Below are 17985 nucleotides of genomic sequence, written 5' to 3'. Positions count from 1 at the left end.
AACACATTCTGTGGGTTTTGGTTATATTATAATTCCTCCTTAGAGCAAAAATGTAGGGATATAGAGAATTGTTTTAACTGTTCATTTAAGAGTCATGTTTTAGAGTTTCACCAATTATTCCTTAGTATGATAAACTAATCAAGCTAAATACTGGTGAAGAACTAGGAAGGTTAACACAAGCAAATTCAACAAGGTGAGTATAAAAGCATATAACCAGAGGGAATCATGTTGCTTCCTTTACCAGATGTGAATAATGACTATAGACATCTGCTACCTTTAAATTTGTGTTTTATGCCATACATAAACACTTTGCCTTTTAATGTTCCTCCATTCAGTACTTGACTTCATACATCATCTTCATTCATTTATTTTCTTGAGAAAAGAAAACACCTCAACATGTACTCCTTGGTTTGAAAGCTCAGATCTCAGTGAGGAAAACCACAATGTACTTACGACCAGAGAGAATTTCTTCCCTGTGTGATGACTCCAGTGAATTTTGTTAGCCTTCGAGCATCTACTTCAATCCACTGAAATGGGTCATTCCTTCCTGCACACCAAGCACCATCATAAAAATCATTTTCATTAACACCTGCCTGAAAAGAAGGCAAAACTGTCGTCATAAATCAGAACCAAGAAACGAAAGGTCTTACAAAGGAAAAAGGAAAGAAAACCTGAAGTCATCATTCATTTCATTTTCTCCTTTGGCTCCATTTTAAGACCCCTGAGACTGTCATTCTCCACAGCTACATGGAGAGACCAAAATATTTTCTTACTCAAAGGCAGGGAGAAAGAATTTTGCAAGTCCCTTCAAAAACTAAGAACCATTAAATATAAATTTAACTTAGAGAGCACAAACAGAACTTCAGTTCAGTCCACCTGTCTGTGCCTGTGGCATAACAGATCCTTTATCCAGAAGAAATTAGCCACATGGTCTTCAGAGTTATGAAATTCCTAAAAAAGAACAAAAAAAGCAGCAACAAAAAAAAAACAGCTCCACTTCATTTCAATAATGGCAAGTGAAGGAGCAACCTCTTTGTCCCACAGAAGAAGCAATGGAGCGTGCAGGGCATATGAAAGCTGTAATACTGTTTCCCACCAGTTATCATTCCGAGAATTATTTCATTTTTCATCAGAGATTTTTAGGCCTTAGAGCAAATTAATGTCAAAGGTTAAGGACTCAGGAATGCCCAGTTCCCTGGGATATTCCAACTTGCATACCAATTTATACCCTAATTTATGCTGGTAATAAACATCCCAAATACACCCCTTCTCAACATTTTCATAGAAGAAATAGCTGAAAGATATTTTGTGTATTCTAAACACAAAAGAAATAACACTCAAAGAAACATGTCATCTGAGGTCTTCAGATATTTATCTTGTTGCTAAAGCCCAGGAAATGTTCTGCACTAAGCTGGTTACTGTCAGAGAAAGCACAGAAGCTTCTCCATATGGTTCTCAGAGACTACACTTATTTTTGTTATATCATCTGTGTTTAACATGGATTTATCATTGCCATCCATGTAACTCCAAGAAAGGATATACTTAAATATTTCCCAAAGAGAAATGAAGAAAATGGAAAACTTTGTAAATTTTTATAGACATTTTAAGCTCTGTTGTACAGTTATTTTATATTGCAATTGAAATTACATTCGTAGCTGGGTTAGAGTGGCAGAGGCTGACAAGTCTTTCTCCATCTTTACATACAGTTTCTACCTAAATGGGTGTTGGAGTAGTCTAATTTGCAAAAAGGGGATGCAAATGTCAACCTCTCTTTCCCTAGTCTGAGCCTGGTAGCATTTGAAGGAAGCAAGGCAAAACAGATTCAGTTCCTAAATTTTCTCACTTTCTCTGTATTCAAACCTGAGATAGGGCAGCTTCAAATTTATTAGTTTTCCTGCATTTTCCAAATTTACATGGAGCCACTTGATTTTATACTCAAATTCCAATATTTTAAATGTGAAGCTCACATACAGTGAGCACACTTCCACATACAGTGGAAGTGCAAGGTACAGAGAGGAACACTATTAACAATGGAATATAAATTCTTCAAGGATACATGAATAATGGGAAATGAGAATAAATATAGTAACAGCCTTAGTTGTAACCTTTTTCAGGAAAATATTTCAAGGCATTTTAAAGTAAGATGGAATTTGAAGTAGTCTTAGGGTTTAAAATCAACACTTGCCAGGAAGCATTAAAATCTGCAGAGCACCTTGAACCAGCATCATGCTAATCCCTGATGAAATTCCGCTAATTTCTGCAAAACAAAGGCCCATATCTCAGTGTTTCAGCTGGGAATCTTGGTCCTCAGACTGAGGTTGCTGTGCATTAATTAGCATGATGCTCATCAGGTCATAAACCTCTCCTCTGCATTACAGAGAGAAGGAAAGAGAGGAGAAAGAAGAGCTTATTTACAAAACAAACAAGCCAAAACAAAAAACAAGAACATCACAGCAACAAAAAACACTAAATTACATATTCATGTCTTTACTCTTTCAACTGGACTTAATTAAAAGCTAAACACACATTTAAATTGTAAGCATACCCTTTAGACTCTCCAGATTAGATTTACAATTATGTACATCTTAAAAAACCTTACCTTAAATTGGGCCAAATATTAAGCATTAAAAAAAATAAAAAAACAACACTTTGTTGCTTCTCCTTCCTGCACTTGTTTCCTGATGTCAGCTTCTCCAAAGCTAAAATAATATTTTCACTAGGTTAAAAAGAAGTAGGTGTCTGTGTGTAGCTATCACTAAGTAATACTTGAAATGGGATTTAATCAATGAGAAGTCATTATTAGAAATATTTCTAAAGGGAAATTATCCTAAGGAATTTGTGTTAAGGTTTCTCTTTTAGAATTTTAATTCTTTTTTCTTCCCCTCAAGGAAGAGGAAATTTTGAATTTGTCCTATAAACACTTCAAAATATTTTTGAGGTTATAAGGTTTTTATAGCAATCAAATATGTAGTTTAAATTGCTGTTAAATTTAATTGGAAACCTTTCATTCCTGAAAGATGAGAACAATTATCATCAAATATTAATCAAAGAATATAGATCAAGCTACCTTGTCTCAGTGAGATGTTTACTTGAATTTATAAATCATGCATTAAATTAACAAAGTGAATGAATTCAAGTTATGACAACTTAAAAAAAAAAAAGCTTTGCATTTTTAACACTTCTTCATAAATAGGAGAGTGAAGAAGCTAATGGAAAAAAACATGCAAACAACCAAACACCACACACAAAGAACAAAACACAAAAATACCCCCATGATCTTTCTAAACAAAGATCTCAAACCAAAGAACAAAGGGTAAAAACCGTATTTAAACTGGCACTGGATTGAAGGTCCTTTAACCCAATGCCCTGCAGCTCTGCAGGGAGGGCACAAAGCTGTAGCAGTACAGAGGTGGAGGCCTTTTTCTGCACAATAAATGAAAAAGAAACCTCTGTCACAGAACAGGCAGAAGCATTGTTCTAACCAGCAGGTGAACATAGGAGGAGACGAGTACAGCCACAAGATCCTGGAAGACAAGACACCAAAAGAAGGAAACCCAGCCTGAGCCAAGCCTCTCATAGTTTCAGGAAGGAAGAACTGACTGCCTCCTTGCTCCTGCTCGCTTCCCAGCGAGCGACTGTTCCTTCAGCTCCCACTGGAGGCTCTGGACAACAGGAAGAGCAACACCCAGAGGTAAAATACTCGTCTCTATTTTCTTTAAGGTGGTGTTATTGATGACAATGGGACACTGGGCTCCCAATCTGAAGCAGTATGGTCATTCTTGTACTTAAATAAACTAGACTTTAGTGTTACCACGGAAAATGAGAAACCACAGCCAACAAAGAATTCATGATGCAAATATGCATCACAGTCCTTGATATATATAATTGATTTTATATCGCTGTATAGACATTGTAATAAAATAATTAAATATTCCTATAGGATTAATCTGAATATCATCTATATATCTTTGCGTGTTCATTAGTGTTTTCCTTCCTTTTTTCTAACAGGAAGCATGAAGTGAAGAAACAGAATACCATACTCAGCTCTCAACAGGAATTCAACCCGAAGCCTGCAGGTGAGGCCTCGCACACACCCAACCTGCCATACCCACACGTTGGCTTGGAAAGGAAGAGCTCCTTCCTGCTCTGTGCTGCCCACAGGCCCATACCGCTCACCTCACGGTGCCTCTACTACTTCTGTGGTTGCAAATCACCTTACTGAGCACGCTGACAAAAATTAATCCCTGAAAACATGCAAGGGGAGATGAAGAAACTTTCTTCCCCTGGAGAAATTCACAGAGCTATTTCTGCAGAAGCACTGCAAGATGCTGAAGGAAAGGCAAGCCCTTGCAGAGAGGAATTTTATCCAAGAGTGGTGCCACCTCCCAGCAGCTGCCCACCGTTACCCTGCAGTGGGCAGCAGGTGAAATTACACCACTGTTTAGAGCTCATCCTTCTCAGTCTCAGTCTTACTTCATTAGCAGACAATTCCCTTTAGCTGGAGAAAAAATCTACTGAAGGGTCTAATAATAAAAGGTAACTAACAAATGAAATAATCTTTAGGCATTTTTATTGCTGACTTGGTGCTAGTATCCTCTTTATGAGTTTGAACTTTAAATGTGCTTTCTCGTGCAAAAGCACCGTTTTTACATCGGAAAGGATTTTAATTCAGAAAGTAGCACTCCTGAAGTTGAAAACATAAACACAAGAAGTAGGAAAATAGAATTTGGTCCTACAAAGCACCTAAGCACATCTTTAATGCTAAATAAAAGCAGCTAAACAATTCTGAAGCTAGTAGCTTATGAATTGCAGATTTTTTTTTTTTTTGCAGCATAATCATTGCTTTTGAAAAGCTGCCTCGGGGCAAGTGCTTCACTTAGAACTACACACTTTCAATTAACTGCTGTCATTAACTACAGGCAAATGACAAAAATAAAAGAAAAAAGTAAAAGAGTAACACAGGTGCATTGCTGAGGACCTGGGGTGATTTTCTGCAGCTGGGAGGGGAGTAGCTCTGGGCTGCTGCCACCTCTGCTTACACATTGAGGGCTGTGTGGATTTGTACCCTCACCACACAAAGTTTGGAGCATTTTGTAACCCAGGAAACAAGCCCCAGAACTTTAAGGGTTATCTATCAACGTTATTCACTGCTCTAATTCTAGCATTTCCCCTTCATTTGAATTACATGAGCTGACAAAGTAGTCAGAACCAATAACCATCCATTGGCTCTCTTTATACAGCCATACAACCTGAAGCCGTTCTCCCACTTAGAAGCAAAATTGATGTTACCTGAATATTAAGCCTTCCTCTGTGGGCCCCAAGGCCATATCGCTTTGCTGTAGAGGCATGGAGCTGGAAGTCAGTAATTTTTAATGTCTCTAGACCAAGTGGAGGACAATCTACAAAACAAAAGATTTATAAAAAAATATTTTTTATTTTTTAAAAAGCAAACCATAAACAAGTATTCCAAGTTTCTTGATCTCCCTTGTGCCAAACTGGCCAGGGCTCTCAACAAGCACAGCATCAGTGAAGTCAATGAGAAATGGCAGCTCTCATAAAATCAATGAAGCAATGCTGATTTACACCAGTTGAGGATCTGGCTTTTTGTGGTTGTCAAAAAGTTATTACTGCTTAAAGTTATATGTTCACAGATATGCAGAGTAATTCCTGTCAAGTGCCTCTCAGTATAAAATGCCAGTAAAATGGCCTTTTATTTTTCTGTCTTTTGGCATTTTCTGTTTCATCTCTTGTTTTGATTTTCCCCCTGTACTCATTCCAAGCTACTGTATGAAGTTATGGTTCTAATTAAAATCTGTTCTGGAAACTTCAATCACAGTCACTCACATTGCACAACAGCATCTCTTACAGAGGGCTGGGTGGCTGGACTGCTGAACTCTGCAGAGGTAATAACTGAGCACTGTCCAGGTTTCAGTTGGGATAGAGTTAATCTTCCTCCTAGTAGTTGGCATGGTGCTGTGTTTTGGATTTAGGATGAGAGTAATGCTGATAGCACACCAGTGTTGTAGTTTCAGATCGGTGCTTGCACAGAGCCAAGGACTTTTCTGCTTCTCCTGGTGCCCTGCCAGTGAGGAGGCTGGGGGTCCACCAGGAGCTGGGAGAGGACACAGCCAGGATAGCTGGCCCAGGCTGGCTAAAGGGACATCCGATACCATGTGGTGTCATGCTGAACAATAAATATGGGAAAATTGACTGGGGTGGGGGATGCTGCTTGGGGACGGGATGGGCATCAGTCAGTGGGTGGTAAGCTGTTGCACTGTGCATCACATGTTTTGTATACTCCTTTATCATAATAATAATTATTATTTTCCCTTTCATTTCTGCCCTATTAAACTGTCTTTATCTCAACCCACAAGCTTTTCCCCCCCAGATTTCTCCCCCATCCCACTGGGTAGTCTGAGGCAGTGAATGAGCATCTGTGTGGTGCTTAGCTGCCTGCCAGGTTAAAGCACAACAAGCACAGAGGGCAATTCTGAAACAAGGGGACATCTCTCTAAGCTCCAAACTTCACAGAGCTTTGAAGATTGAAAAGCAGATGCCATTACTTTAACAGTGAGCAAGTTACAGCCTGAAGCTCTGGCTTTTGAAGACAAGACATTGGAAAGAGCCTACTTCATTATTATCATAAAAAAACATTGTGGTCTAAGATGAGTCCAGCCACCAGTGTTTGAGTCCCTCACAGTCCTCAGACCTGGAAATAATATGGCCGGGTTGGGAAGACGCACCCTCAGTGTTTCACAGAAGGTGAACAAAACCACAGAGAAGCATTTGGGGAGCATATAAATGGTACAACAGAGCACAACTTAGAGATCCCAAAGTCAGCACCAACTGGGATTGGAAAGTCTATGTAGGGCAGAGGCAGAAACTGTGCCACACTTACTATTTAGCTGTGTCTGACTCTCACATGCAGATTTTATTGCTGTGCACAAACTGACAAAATATATATGAGATATCCTATGCTCCTCATCAGCTCATAACAACATAAAATCCCTCAGGAAAAATATTACATGCTGTTTATTTGTGCTAGTTCTTCTTTGCTTATCCTTAGAAAAGTTCTTACAGAAATCCAGGGCCAAAGTTTTATGTCTTTATCAGAGGCAGTAAAGAAAAATGTTAAGTACTAATGTATTTTCTGAAGTACCGTGATCTTAGTATTACACAAGAGACAAAATGTAGACAGTTCCTCATTCTGAAGAGCTTTCAATCTAATTATCCAAAACAGAGGAGACAGTATTTATAAGGAAATCCAGAGGACAGAGCAGCTCAGAGGATTTTTGTTTCATTGGCAGATTGTTTTAATTGCATTTCCTTACAGAGCACTTCATCTTTCATTGCACTCTGACTGGAAGAAGTCTCGGGCTCTGACAGATCTCCACCAGCAGTAGATTACTTAGCTGAGAACTGCTTGCCCCCCTTTAACAAGTTCAGTCCTCAAGACAGGTTTGGAAATCAATCTCATGGGGTAATCCCAAATAATCTTTTCCATTTCAGTGTCTTTTTGTCTGCAAATACACTCTAAGCGCTCAGGCACTCAACCACTATGAAGAAGTATCAAAAGCAAGATGCTTTGTCATACTCAGTTCAGAAAAGATCATTTAGCTCTATGTTTATACCACACCTAACTGAAGGCTAGGGGGACAATATTTAGGTACTGCTAGAAGTTAATAAAGTAGAAGATTTCCCACAAAGCAAATAGCAAAGGATCCAATGAAGCTTGGCCTCTTCCAGATTGCATTTCACAGCCCAGTTCTCTGTTATCAAATATCTCCCTATCGCTCATAACCACACAATCTGCAGCCCCATTTTCCTCAGCAGGGGTATTAGCACAATTGCTGTCTTCCATAAAAAGACCTATTTTCATGAAACCCATAGGAAACTTGCTATTTTTGAGCCTGGCAGCTGCCTGCCAGAGCTGGCTGGAGTTACCCAGCCCACTCAGACATTCCTGGAGTGACGTGCACTTGCCAGTGTACGTACAAACAACCGGATTTGATTTTATTCAGCAGACTGAAATGTTCCTAATTTACTATGAAACTGCAATATTCTGGGGTTGCCTGTGGATTTCAAGGAATGTTTCTTAAGCTGCAGGATGGGCTATTTACAGGCTGCAAAAAACCTGCCTGCATATATTTGTGTGTATTATCTCCATTTCTAGAGAAACTGAAGCCCAATAATAGTTTATATGGATCAAGAATGTTCATATGGATCTCAGTTAAACATGTCTGACTGCTCATTATTTTTTAAGGATAAGTTATTTGTATTGTCTGTGAATGCCTCAGGTTAACCGGCCAGTATTCCAAAATGCTCAATTTGACAGGAGTTATCAATGGAAACAAGACTGGCTCTAAGACCTGGCAGGAGCTATCTATGGTACACAATATAGATACTTTTGATAAAAGTTAGGTAATGTGTTGTTAACAATACACTGTCCTTTCTTCATGTTGTCAAGCTTTACAATATATCAGGTGAAATCATTAGGATATTTACCACCTATTCAATAATATCCAGGAATTTATTTTTTACTGTTTTTCATGTAAATTAGTAGCAGAGCACCTAATGTGCTTTCTCAGGAAGTGAATTAGACTTTAAGCTGTCACTTCACTAATTTACCAAATCACTTAAGGGTTGGATTTTTTGTGTGTGTGTGATTTCTTTTTTTAAACTTGGTAAGAAAAATGAAGGATTTTGCTCTAGCACTTGACTGAAAATTAATGAAAAAAAGATGAGGACGTATGAGGAGCAGCTGAGGGAACTGGGGCTATTTAGTCTGGAGAAAAGGAGGCTCAGGGGGAGACCTCATTTGTCTCTGAAAGGAGGTTGCAGCAAGGAGGATGCTAGTATCTCTTCTCAGATGACAAGCAATAGGACTTGAGGCAACAGCTTCAAGTTGTGCCTGGGGAGGCTTAGATTGAATATGAGGAAGAATTTCTTCGTGGAAAAGTGGTTAGGTGTGGGAACGGGCATGGAATTGGTGAAGTAGCCATCCCTGGAGGTATTTAAGAGACCTGCAGATGTGATGTTTTGAGACATGGACTTGTAATGTTAGTGGTGGAAATGGTGATCTTAAGGGTGTTTTCCAACTAAAATGATTCCATGATTTTATGATTCCCTTCTCCGTTGGCCCCTCTTTCTCCAGTGACTATACCGGTGACAACCAGGAACAGAGCAGCAGGATTGTCCATAAAAGACCATTGACTTTTGGGTATTTCCATCTCTGCAGCTCTGCACAGGGATGGTATTTTTGAAGTGATCAAACCCATTCTTTTCAGTAGCATTGATGTATGGAATTTGTGCTGTCTTCAACAAGATCTTTGATTTTGCTTTTAAGTGAAATTTTGTTCTCTATTTATAGCCATAATATTTGATTGTTAAGACTTTAGAAATATTTTTTTTTCACATGCATACGAATTCCATCATCAATAAAGAGAAAAAACTAGAAGCATCTTAGACCAATTCATCAACATGTAATGTACAGACATGGAGAGGGCAAAGTTTTCAGTATGACTTTATCTGATTAACCCCAAGTTACTCACTATAATATAATATGATCCACCTAAAGTTGCCATTTCCCTAAAGAAAAAAAATAATCCTGAATCATGTTGTGAATTTCAGTTTATCTATTCTACTTTGTTGTCCATGACATCCCCCTCCCACATACACACACACTTTCTTAATGCTGCTAGAGATAATTAGGACAATCTAATTATTTTTAAGAAATATACAGGAAAAGTAACTGATTTATGGCATTCATAAATACTGTACTTTTAAAAGTATTGTTTTAATATATTCTACATAATTTTAAGAAATCTTCCATATAACAATGAAAACTACCACACAGTTGATAAAACTGTCTTATTGCTGGTTTAGAAGACATACACAGAAGCTATAGAAATGAGGTAGCATGGATAAGCAGTGCAGCTTACCTTATAGATTCAACTTGAAATTACCTAATTATTTTCATTTCTTTAACTGGTTGAAAAAGGAATTATTATAAAATACAGAAAATTCACCTGTGGCTTTGAAAGACATTTAAATCCGCATACTATTTACATAAAAACTTAGTAACAAACTCTCGCAACACATTTATGTTTTACAGTGACATAAAAGCAAGCATTAATACTGCAGGTTTGGGGAAGAATCTGAGGTATGGGCATTTGTCTTTTTCTGGCCTGTATCCAACCATGATTTCATTTGCAATTTTCAACCATGAGTAGGTATTCACTCTAGAAAAAAGTCATTTTCAATTTTGCTTCTGCTAGCCAGATGGAAGTTTGTATCCCAGCTAAGGGCAGCAGGACATTTCTGATAGTTTGACAGTTAGCCATCACCTGTCCCTTGAAGTCAGGAGGGGGAAACCCTTAACAAATACCTCAGACCCCACCTCACCTCTTGGAATCTGAACCTTCCAGTTATAATTTAGGGCTTACCTATAAAAAGAGGACTACCTGAAGGAGCTGCTGAGCTCCCTTCTCCAGCCAGCACCAACTCAGGTTGCAATTTCAATTTGTCTCTGTACAGATATATTAGCCCAGATTTGAAAGTAGTTTGAGCCTCATGATGGCATACCCTAATGATGCAACATCTTCCACCAAAACTCTTATCAAAAACAAACAAACAAAAACAACTCTGCAGAGCCAGCTTGTTTGTCTTTATACATGCAGTGTAATTATAGTTGTTCTGCTGCAACATTAGCTGTTCTTTATGGTAAAACTATTAGCAGACATTCTTAAAAACACAAATTAATGTTATAAGTAAAAGATATATGTATGAACAGGGCAAGAAAAACACTACTGTTCATCTTTATTGCCCAAATTGTTAATTTATTTTATTTTTTGTATCTAAATAAAGATAAGGTAAGCACAGATTGTCTTTATAGCTCTTGTATCTAATAAGGATGCATTTAGTAAATCATTCTGTATTGTCCTTTTGGAGACAAAGTGGAGAAATGATTGTTTTATTTAAAGAAAATTTTCCATCAATTTAAGTACTTGTTCAGTTCTTCAAATGGCAAGAAAACAGAAGCAACATGTTTTCTTTTTACTTATTTCTTAGGAGCCATACCTATAATCCTTTTCAATCCCTACAAGTCTGTGCATGTCTAACTCATCACACTCAGATCTGGAAATGGAGAAATATCATCCTTGTGCAGTGTGACAGTCTCCCTAACATTTGGAGACGGAGTGTACTCAATTTATTTTTTATGGTTCCAAATGTGTTTTATCTCTAGGAGCTTTCTCATTTTAAAATATGTAAGAGCCCCCTTGCACTTGCAAACATTTGTTTGGGGAGAAAGGATGTTACACTATCCAGATACAGCAGTTCAGAGAAGACAGGAGGAAGTCAAGGCAGCACTGATGATGAGTTGACGCAGAGTTTTCTCTATGCAAATAATTTTTTAGAGCCAGGATATTTTGTCGTTGCTGTTAATATCTCTGTCTTTGCACTTGAGACTTGAGCCAGCACCACCAAAGTCAATGGAAGAACTCCCGTTGACTCAAGTGGAAGTTGGATCAGGTTTTCACCTCATCAACCTCCCAGCATAACTGATTTCTTTAAGCTTTTCATTTTCCATCAAAATGTACACTACCAGTGTGATCTCCAGTAATGCAGCACAGCCCAAGTTCTCTGCAGTCAGCAGCAACAATGGACAAATGAACTATCTTTTAAAATGATGTTGGTCAGTTTAGAAGGTCAAAAGCCCATATTGCATATCTTGGCCCTCATGTAGCCAGAATTTGCCCATGTAGGGGGATAATAGTGAACAGCAGGCACCCACCAAACAGAAAGTCTGTCACTGCTTGGAAGGAAAGCAGTATGGTGCCAGTGTGATGTGCTTTAGGATGCTATTTCTATTTCTAATTAGCAACCTATTGCTATAATCAAAACCAGTTTCTTATTTCTGCACACACATTTGCCTATTAGATTTGAATACAGTCTTGTCCCTGCTCCAGAGACCTTGTTCTCTGGGGACCCAACACATATCCTTGCTAACACAGCATGCTCAGGAATCTCATGGCAAAGTCACATCTCATAAGGCAGATGTACTTTTAATTTCTGATTCCCTATTTCTTTTTCTGGGCCATCCTAAAGTAGAAGCAGAATTTAGGCTTCATTTAAGCAAAACACTTAAACACTATTAAAGAAGAAACTGATAATCTATGAAGCTACTGATATAGGTACGATAAGCACACAAACATATATTTGAGGGGATGAAGACTTTAACACTTATATTATTCACACTATTTTGACCTAAATCTTAGATCTTTATAGTTTTAGACAAAACTTCTTAATGAAATCAATATAATAAATTTTAACCTATCATCTAACTTTAGAGTTTTCCTATGAAACATGTGGTTGATAATTCATTTCAATAGTGGAAACTTAATAGAAACTCTGGCAGTCTAACACCTGTGTCTCAAATAATACTTAGGTCACAGATATGCCAAGTATTTTAAAAATGTAATGCACCTGAAAGGTGAAATAACAGTAAAAGCACATTTCTGCTGGCCTGCTACTTGCTGAAAATATCTTTTGATTGCTTTACTGTCACAGACAGCCTTTGTGGGGGCTGAATTAAACAGAACAATGTTTTTCATTTTCTAAAAAAATTGTTATATTTACAGTCTTAAGCCATTTGTAGGGGGAACATGGTTTAGCTAAATTTTGCTGTTTTGAAGATGTGATTTTGGAAGTGTGAAATTTTCAGATGTTCATGAGTCACACTCTATACTTGGTATGCCCCAGCTTTTCCCTGGAAACAGCTCCATGGATTTCAGTCTGAGCAGTTTTCTGACTTTGTTCACATACAAAATATTGCTAGCAATGCATGCTAGTTTGTTTTCTGGCCTGAATTCAGACCCCTAGACCCCATGTGCCCCAGATTAACTGCAGCAGTATAGGCAGATGAAGGTTCTTCAAGAAACACATTTTGCTTTTATTTGCTTTTTGTCATAAACCCATTCCCAGGGCACTAAAAGAATAAAATGAGCAATGTACACTTAAAACAAATTCCCTATATATAAGCTAAAATACTGAATTATAGTCCCAGATCAAAGATCAGTTAAAGGATTAAATAGATGCCAAATTTTATATCCTAAGATGACATTAACTATGTTAACCGTGTTCTAATATTGCATCAAAGCTGTATATTTTTCTAGCACAATCAGAAAACACTGCACAGGAGTTTAAGATGTCAGTGACTTATATGAGAAGGTGAGGGCAGTATTTATCACAGCACTGCAACATACACTTCCCTTTGTGGTTGCTGTTGAAGATTAAAACAAAAACAAAAACAAAAAAGACTTTTGGATAGAAGCCACAAAACCCAGGTCAGAGCCAAAGCCTCATTAACTCAGGAGGAGCATTTTGAAGGGCTCTAGGTGAAGGCAAAGCCTCGGTGAGGTTCCCACAAATATGACCCATCTGATATCTCTAAGCTACTTTTGATAATCAAATATCCTGCTTCTTTGTAACCATCTTCTCCAGGGGCTTCAAGGCCACCAAAGTTATGTCCTCACTGTACCTGATACCAGTGACACACAGAGCCTTTCCATGACACAAAGACACTACTTTTTTTGTGCTTCTTTTTTGCCACCTAAGTGCTGAACTGATGGCGGGACTGGACACCGCAGACACCTGAAAGGCTGCAGGGTGCCAACTCTATGCAAGAGTAAAAGTGTTTCTTCTCATGTTTTTGAGGTTCAGGGAATATTCAGCAGTTAAAGTCAAATAAATGATAAATTGAGGATTATCTTGATTATTTATGTCAGATCTGACATGAAATCAAACATTTTTCGTATTCAGAAAGTACACTTTTTTATTACTCTTCACAGTTTTGCTCCCTCACACATTCAGATTGTGGCTGGTTCTAGATGCAACAAAAGAGCACATTTAAGACGGAAGAATTTCTGTTATTCTTGGCACAGCTAGAGGCAGGAATTTCCAGAAAGCCTGTTCTCTGGGAGTTTTCTGGCCAAGCTTTCAGACTCAGGAGGCTCAGCTAAACTCCAGACACGACATAACCTTCTTGGAGCTGCCTGTTGCTGCATACAGTCTACCTAGGAGGTGACGTGATTTATGACATGGGCAGTACAGGAGCTGTATCCTCCATGCACAGAGCCAGTGTGACTGAGCAAAAGAAGCTTGTCCCAGTTTTCCTCCTGGAACTGGGTCTTGCTGCCTATGATCCTTCTGCTAGGGGTGAAGAAGCAACCATGCCTGTAAGTGCCTGGAGTGCCTCCTCCTCCAGATGGTATGGAAATACCGCCCATAGCTCTTGCATGTCTGAAACTGGGCTTGTCTCCCTTTCCCCTCTCTGTTCTTCCCTCTAGTAGAAGAAAAAGGTGGAGGAAAGAGGGGTTTTTAGGTAGGCACCCTGGAGTTTCTGCTGTGCTTGCCCATGGGAACACCACCTACACTGACCTGACTTGGGTGGGAATCAAACAGCTTCATGTTCCAAACCCTGTCATAGCAACAGGCCCTAACAAAAAGAAATGATGTGCTAACAAGCTGTATTCAGCGTGGAACATCACTGTATTTAGGTGTTAAGTCTTGCTGTAGACATAGCCCCAGGAAAGGTTTCCAGTTGCTCATAATACAAGGTACCCTCTCATTTGTATCCAAAGCTGACGAGTCCTCCACTTTCTCTACAAAAGAATATGTGTATTTAGTCACCCTGAAAAAGAAATATTTTTCCCTTTAATAGCCGAAAAAAAAAATACAGTTTGAAAAATAACATATCAGTTCTTAAAGTTTTATTATAAGCTTTGAGTAATACTGACTTATGTGCTATTTATTTTAAAATGTCTCCTCTGGTGTTTTTCTGAAGCATGGGATGAAGACTTTCTGTAATTCCAGCTAAAGCCACAAAACTGAGCACAGACATCAAAAATGAGAACCACTCTTTTCTTTCCAGATCCAAACAAATAGACTTAGCCAAACAATGGAGAAAAAAAAAAAAAAAACAACAAAAAACAGTCAGACTGCTTGCAGACTGGCTGGGTATAGGACTAAAATTACCATTAAAATGCATATCTATCCAATATGCTCATGCATAATAGCTTATGCAAATAGCATAATAGCTTAAAATATCAAATCAGTGAGGTATACTGCAAGACCAAAGATTTTACAATAAGAACTTAATTGCAGCTATTAAAAATAAACATTGAAACTTGGAATACCATTAACAAGTATAAAATCAAGACAGAAAATAGCTACTATCTTAAGATAGTACCGTGGCCCAAAAAATGAGACACCTTTAAAGTGCTAAAATTTAACCACCTTAACAATTCAATTTGAGTGCATTTTACCAAAAATAGTACAACTGCATACAAACAGTTCTGAGTACAAAAATATCTTATGATACAATCAATTTCCTCTCTGTCCTGTGAAAGCTGCAGTAGTAACTCTGTTCAGAATCTAATACACCCATAGCTCAGTATAGCACATTCACTAGGCAGATGTACAGAGTAACAGCTTAGTCAGGAAACTCCTTAAACATACATAAACTAGCAAATTGCCTAAACTTTGGGTCCTGGAAATACGGATCTTCCAAGGATTCTGTGAGCTTTAAGGATTTAGGGGCAGAGCCACCAGTTCTGGATCAAAGCAAGGACCCCAGGCTCCCCATCACAAGGATCAGAATTACACACCTTAGGCTATAGTAGACCTAGTGGTGAAGTAGAAATGAACAGCTTCAGTCATTCTCTACAAACTCATAACTTCACTGAAATAAATGGCACCACTATACCCAGTTTTCACTTTCTGTCTTCCTAGCACAGACATGAAGCACACACACATAGAGTAAAACAAAACAAAACAAAACAAAAAAGAAAGATTGTAAAAGAGTTCTCATTTGTACTGCAGAACCATTAAATTTTATCGCCACTGCTTCTGTTGCCTCCATTCCTGAGTACTAAATTTACAGCTGAGAAACTGAAATCAGCTACTTACCAGTCAGCACTACATAATGCCTTTGTACTTTTAATCAAGTTTAAGTCCTAGCATAGACCAAATTGTATTTGTTTTACTTTCCTAAAAGGTGGGAAACATGCTGAATGCGATATTGAAACAGATACATTAGCTTCCTTTGATGAAGCAGTCCAAAGCTTAAGACAAGCAGATAAGTGATGAAGATAGAATCACTTTGCTATTCCCTGTTGGGTTCCACAGCAGGCTGTTTCCTACCAGTTTAGCTCTCAGACTTAGCTGTTGGTGGTAGCCAGCAAACTTCAGAGCCAGCACGAGTATGAGCTATGCCTTTAGGCAGCAGATAGTCATTAGTCATCTTAGCTGTAAGTTGAAATGTCATCTTTCATTTTTTTCACGATTAAAACTAAAAATATGCGTTTACCAACAGAATGCAGAATAGAAATAATCTGTGTCTGCAGTGATACCTAGGTGAACAGTGTAGGACCATCTTTCTTAGAGTCATTCCCCCCCTCTGCTGATCTGTGAAAAATTAGTCCTTGACATTTTTAAATCTTCCCAAAGGGTATGTGGCTAATCAGAAGTGGCATTAAAATCTGCCTCCCTGTGCGTAGACAAGCACACAGTTGCAAACACACCTCCATGAACAAAGCAAGAAGACCCTGGAAGGTGGGCTGGCCACTTCAGCAGAGCAAACCATCACACCCCAGCACCAAACTGTGCTTATAGCAACCCCTGGCACTTGTCTCTCTTCCTATGGCAGCAGTAGCAGAGCTGCCCACCACGAGGAAGCATCAGCGAGCGGTGGGAATGCTGCTCGGGGCACAGGGTTTGTTTGTGAGTTGTCACCCCGTGCAGGCTGGTCTCAGCTGCAGCCTATGCCTCCTCCAGGTTGCACATCTGGGCTAAATACTTGACCTATATAGAGAGCCTGTGACAGGAAATACCTAAAATCTATCCAACTTGGTTTTAAAACCTTTTATACGATGTAAGTCTCGGTTTTATGGCGACCTGGTGTGTCTGCTGTAGCAGTGAGTTTAGACATTTAAATGTTTTTTTCTAAAATCACATCTGTTGTTACTATTTTATATGAAATAATAAGATGAATGAATAAAAACAAACACTCCTCATAAAGCACAGAAGTCCCCATAGTGCCTGGAGCTGTTGCTCAGACAATGATTTCAGAAGGAAGTTGTGTGGTTACAATTAACCTGATTTCAAACCGTGTGCTCCTTCCCAACCCTTAAAACAGAATGTTTGTATTTCCTTGAGCACAGTAAAAGAAAAAAATAAGTTTAGTTGGCTTGTTTGCTCTTTATTTAATTATTCTTTTTGATGTACTCTTTTTTTTTCACAGTTGATCCAAGCTCAGCTCTAATATTGTACTAAAAAGTCAGAAGTAGCTGATACATTTAAAATCCTGAACAGTGGAAACTGTTTTAGTAAGAAGATGAAAAACTGGCCAAGGGAACACAGAAAGTAACTGGAGGTTCTTTGGATATACCCAGAAGTCCTAAAAGGCAAAAGATTTAGGAACTCATATAACAAAGCTCTCTTCCTTTCTTTAGAGCACTCTAAGTCCAAGCTGTTGCACCCTTGAGAAGCACCGTGAAAGCAGACTCTTTAAGGGTTCAAAACTGTAGGAAGTAAAACTTCAAGAAACAATTAGATCTCAAAGATTTGAGGAAATCAACCCCAGACCTGGATTGAAATGTGACTACTCACATTAAAAAGTGAAAGAAAAAGAAAGTAAGAAAGAAAGAAAGGAAGGAAGAAAAATGAAGGAAGGACAGAATGACAGAAGTAAGGACGGAAGGACGGACGGAAGGACGGACGGAAGGACAGAAGGAAGGAAGGAAGGAAGGAAGGAAGGAAGGAGTTGCTTGGGTGCAGGAGGGGTGCAGGAGAGAACAGGTCCAAGGATGGTGTTTGGGCTCACTGTGGGACACAAACTCCAGGGCAGCACAAGAATCCCTCTTGAAAATGTGCCACCAATGCAGAGATCTAAGCACAGAGCCCAGCTCCCACAGGCAATTAATT

General features: G+C 38.6%; 1 protein-coding gene across 1 annotated transcript in view; it reads right to left on the bottom strand.

Annotated features, from left to right (window-relative positions):
• CPXM2 (carboxypeptidase X, M14 family member 2) overlaps window positions 1-17985 on the bottom strand; it is a 76967-nt gene that overhangs the window by 46341 nt on the left and 12641 nt on the right. Inside the window, exons 2-3 of the mRNA XM_035547834.2 lie at window positions 5290-5399; window positions 454-593 (exon numbers count right to left, since the gene is read on the bottom strand). Coding sequence (XP_035403727.1) covers window positions 454-593; window positions 5290-5399 — 250 coding nt within the window. The remainder of the gene's footprint in view (window positions 1-453; window positions 594-5289; window positions 5400-17985) is intronic.

The sequence above is a fragment of the Cygnus atratus genome, chromosome 7 (genome assembly GCF_013377495.2).
Source record: "Cygnus atratus isolate AKBS03 ecotype Queensland, Australia chromosome 7, CAtr_DNAZoo_HiC_assembly, whole genome shotgun sequence".
Classification (NCBI taxonomy): Eukaryota; Metazoa; Chordata; class Aves; order Anseriformes; family Anatidae; genus Cygnus; species Cygnus atratus.
Note: the sequence above shows the minus strand (reverse complement) of the source record. Positions and strands in the feature narration are given on the sequence as shown.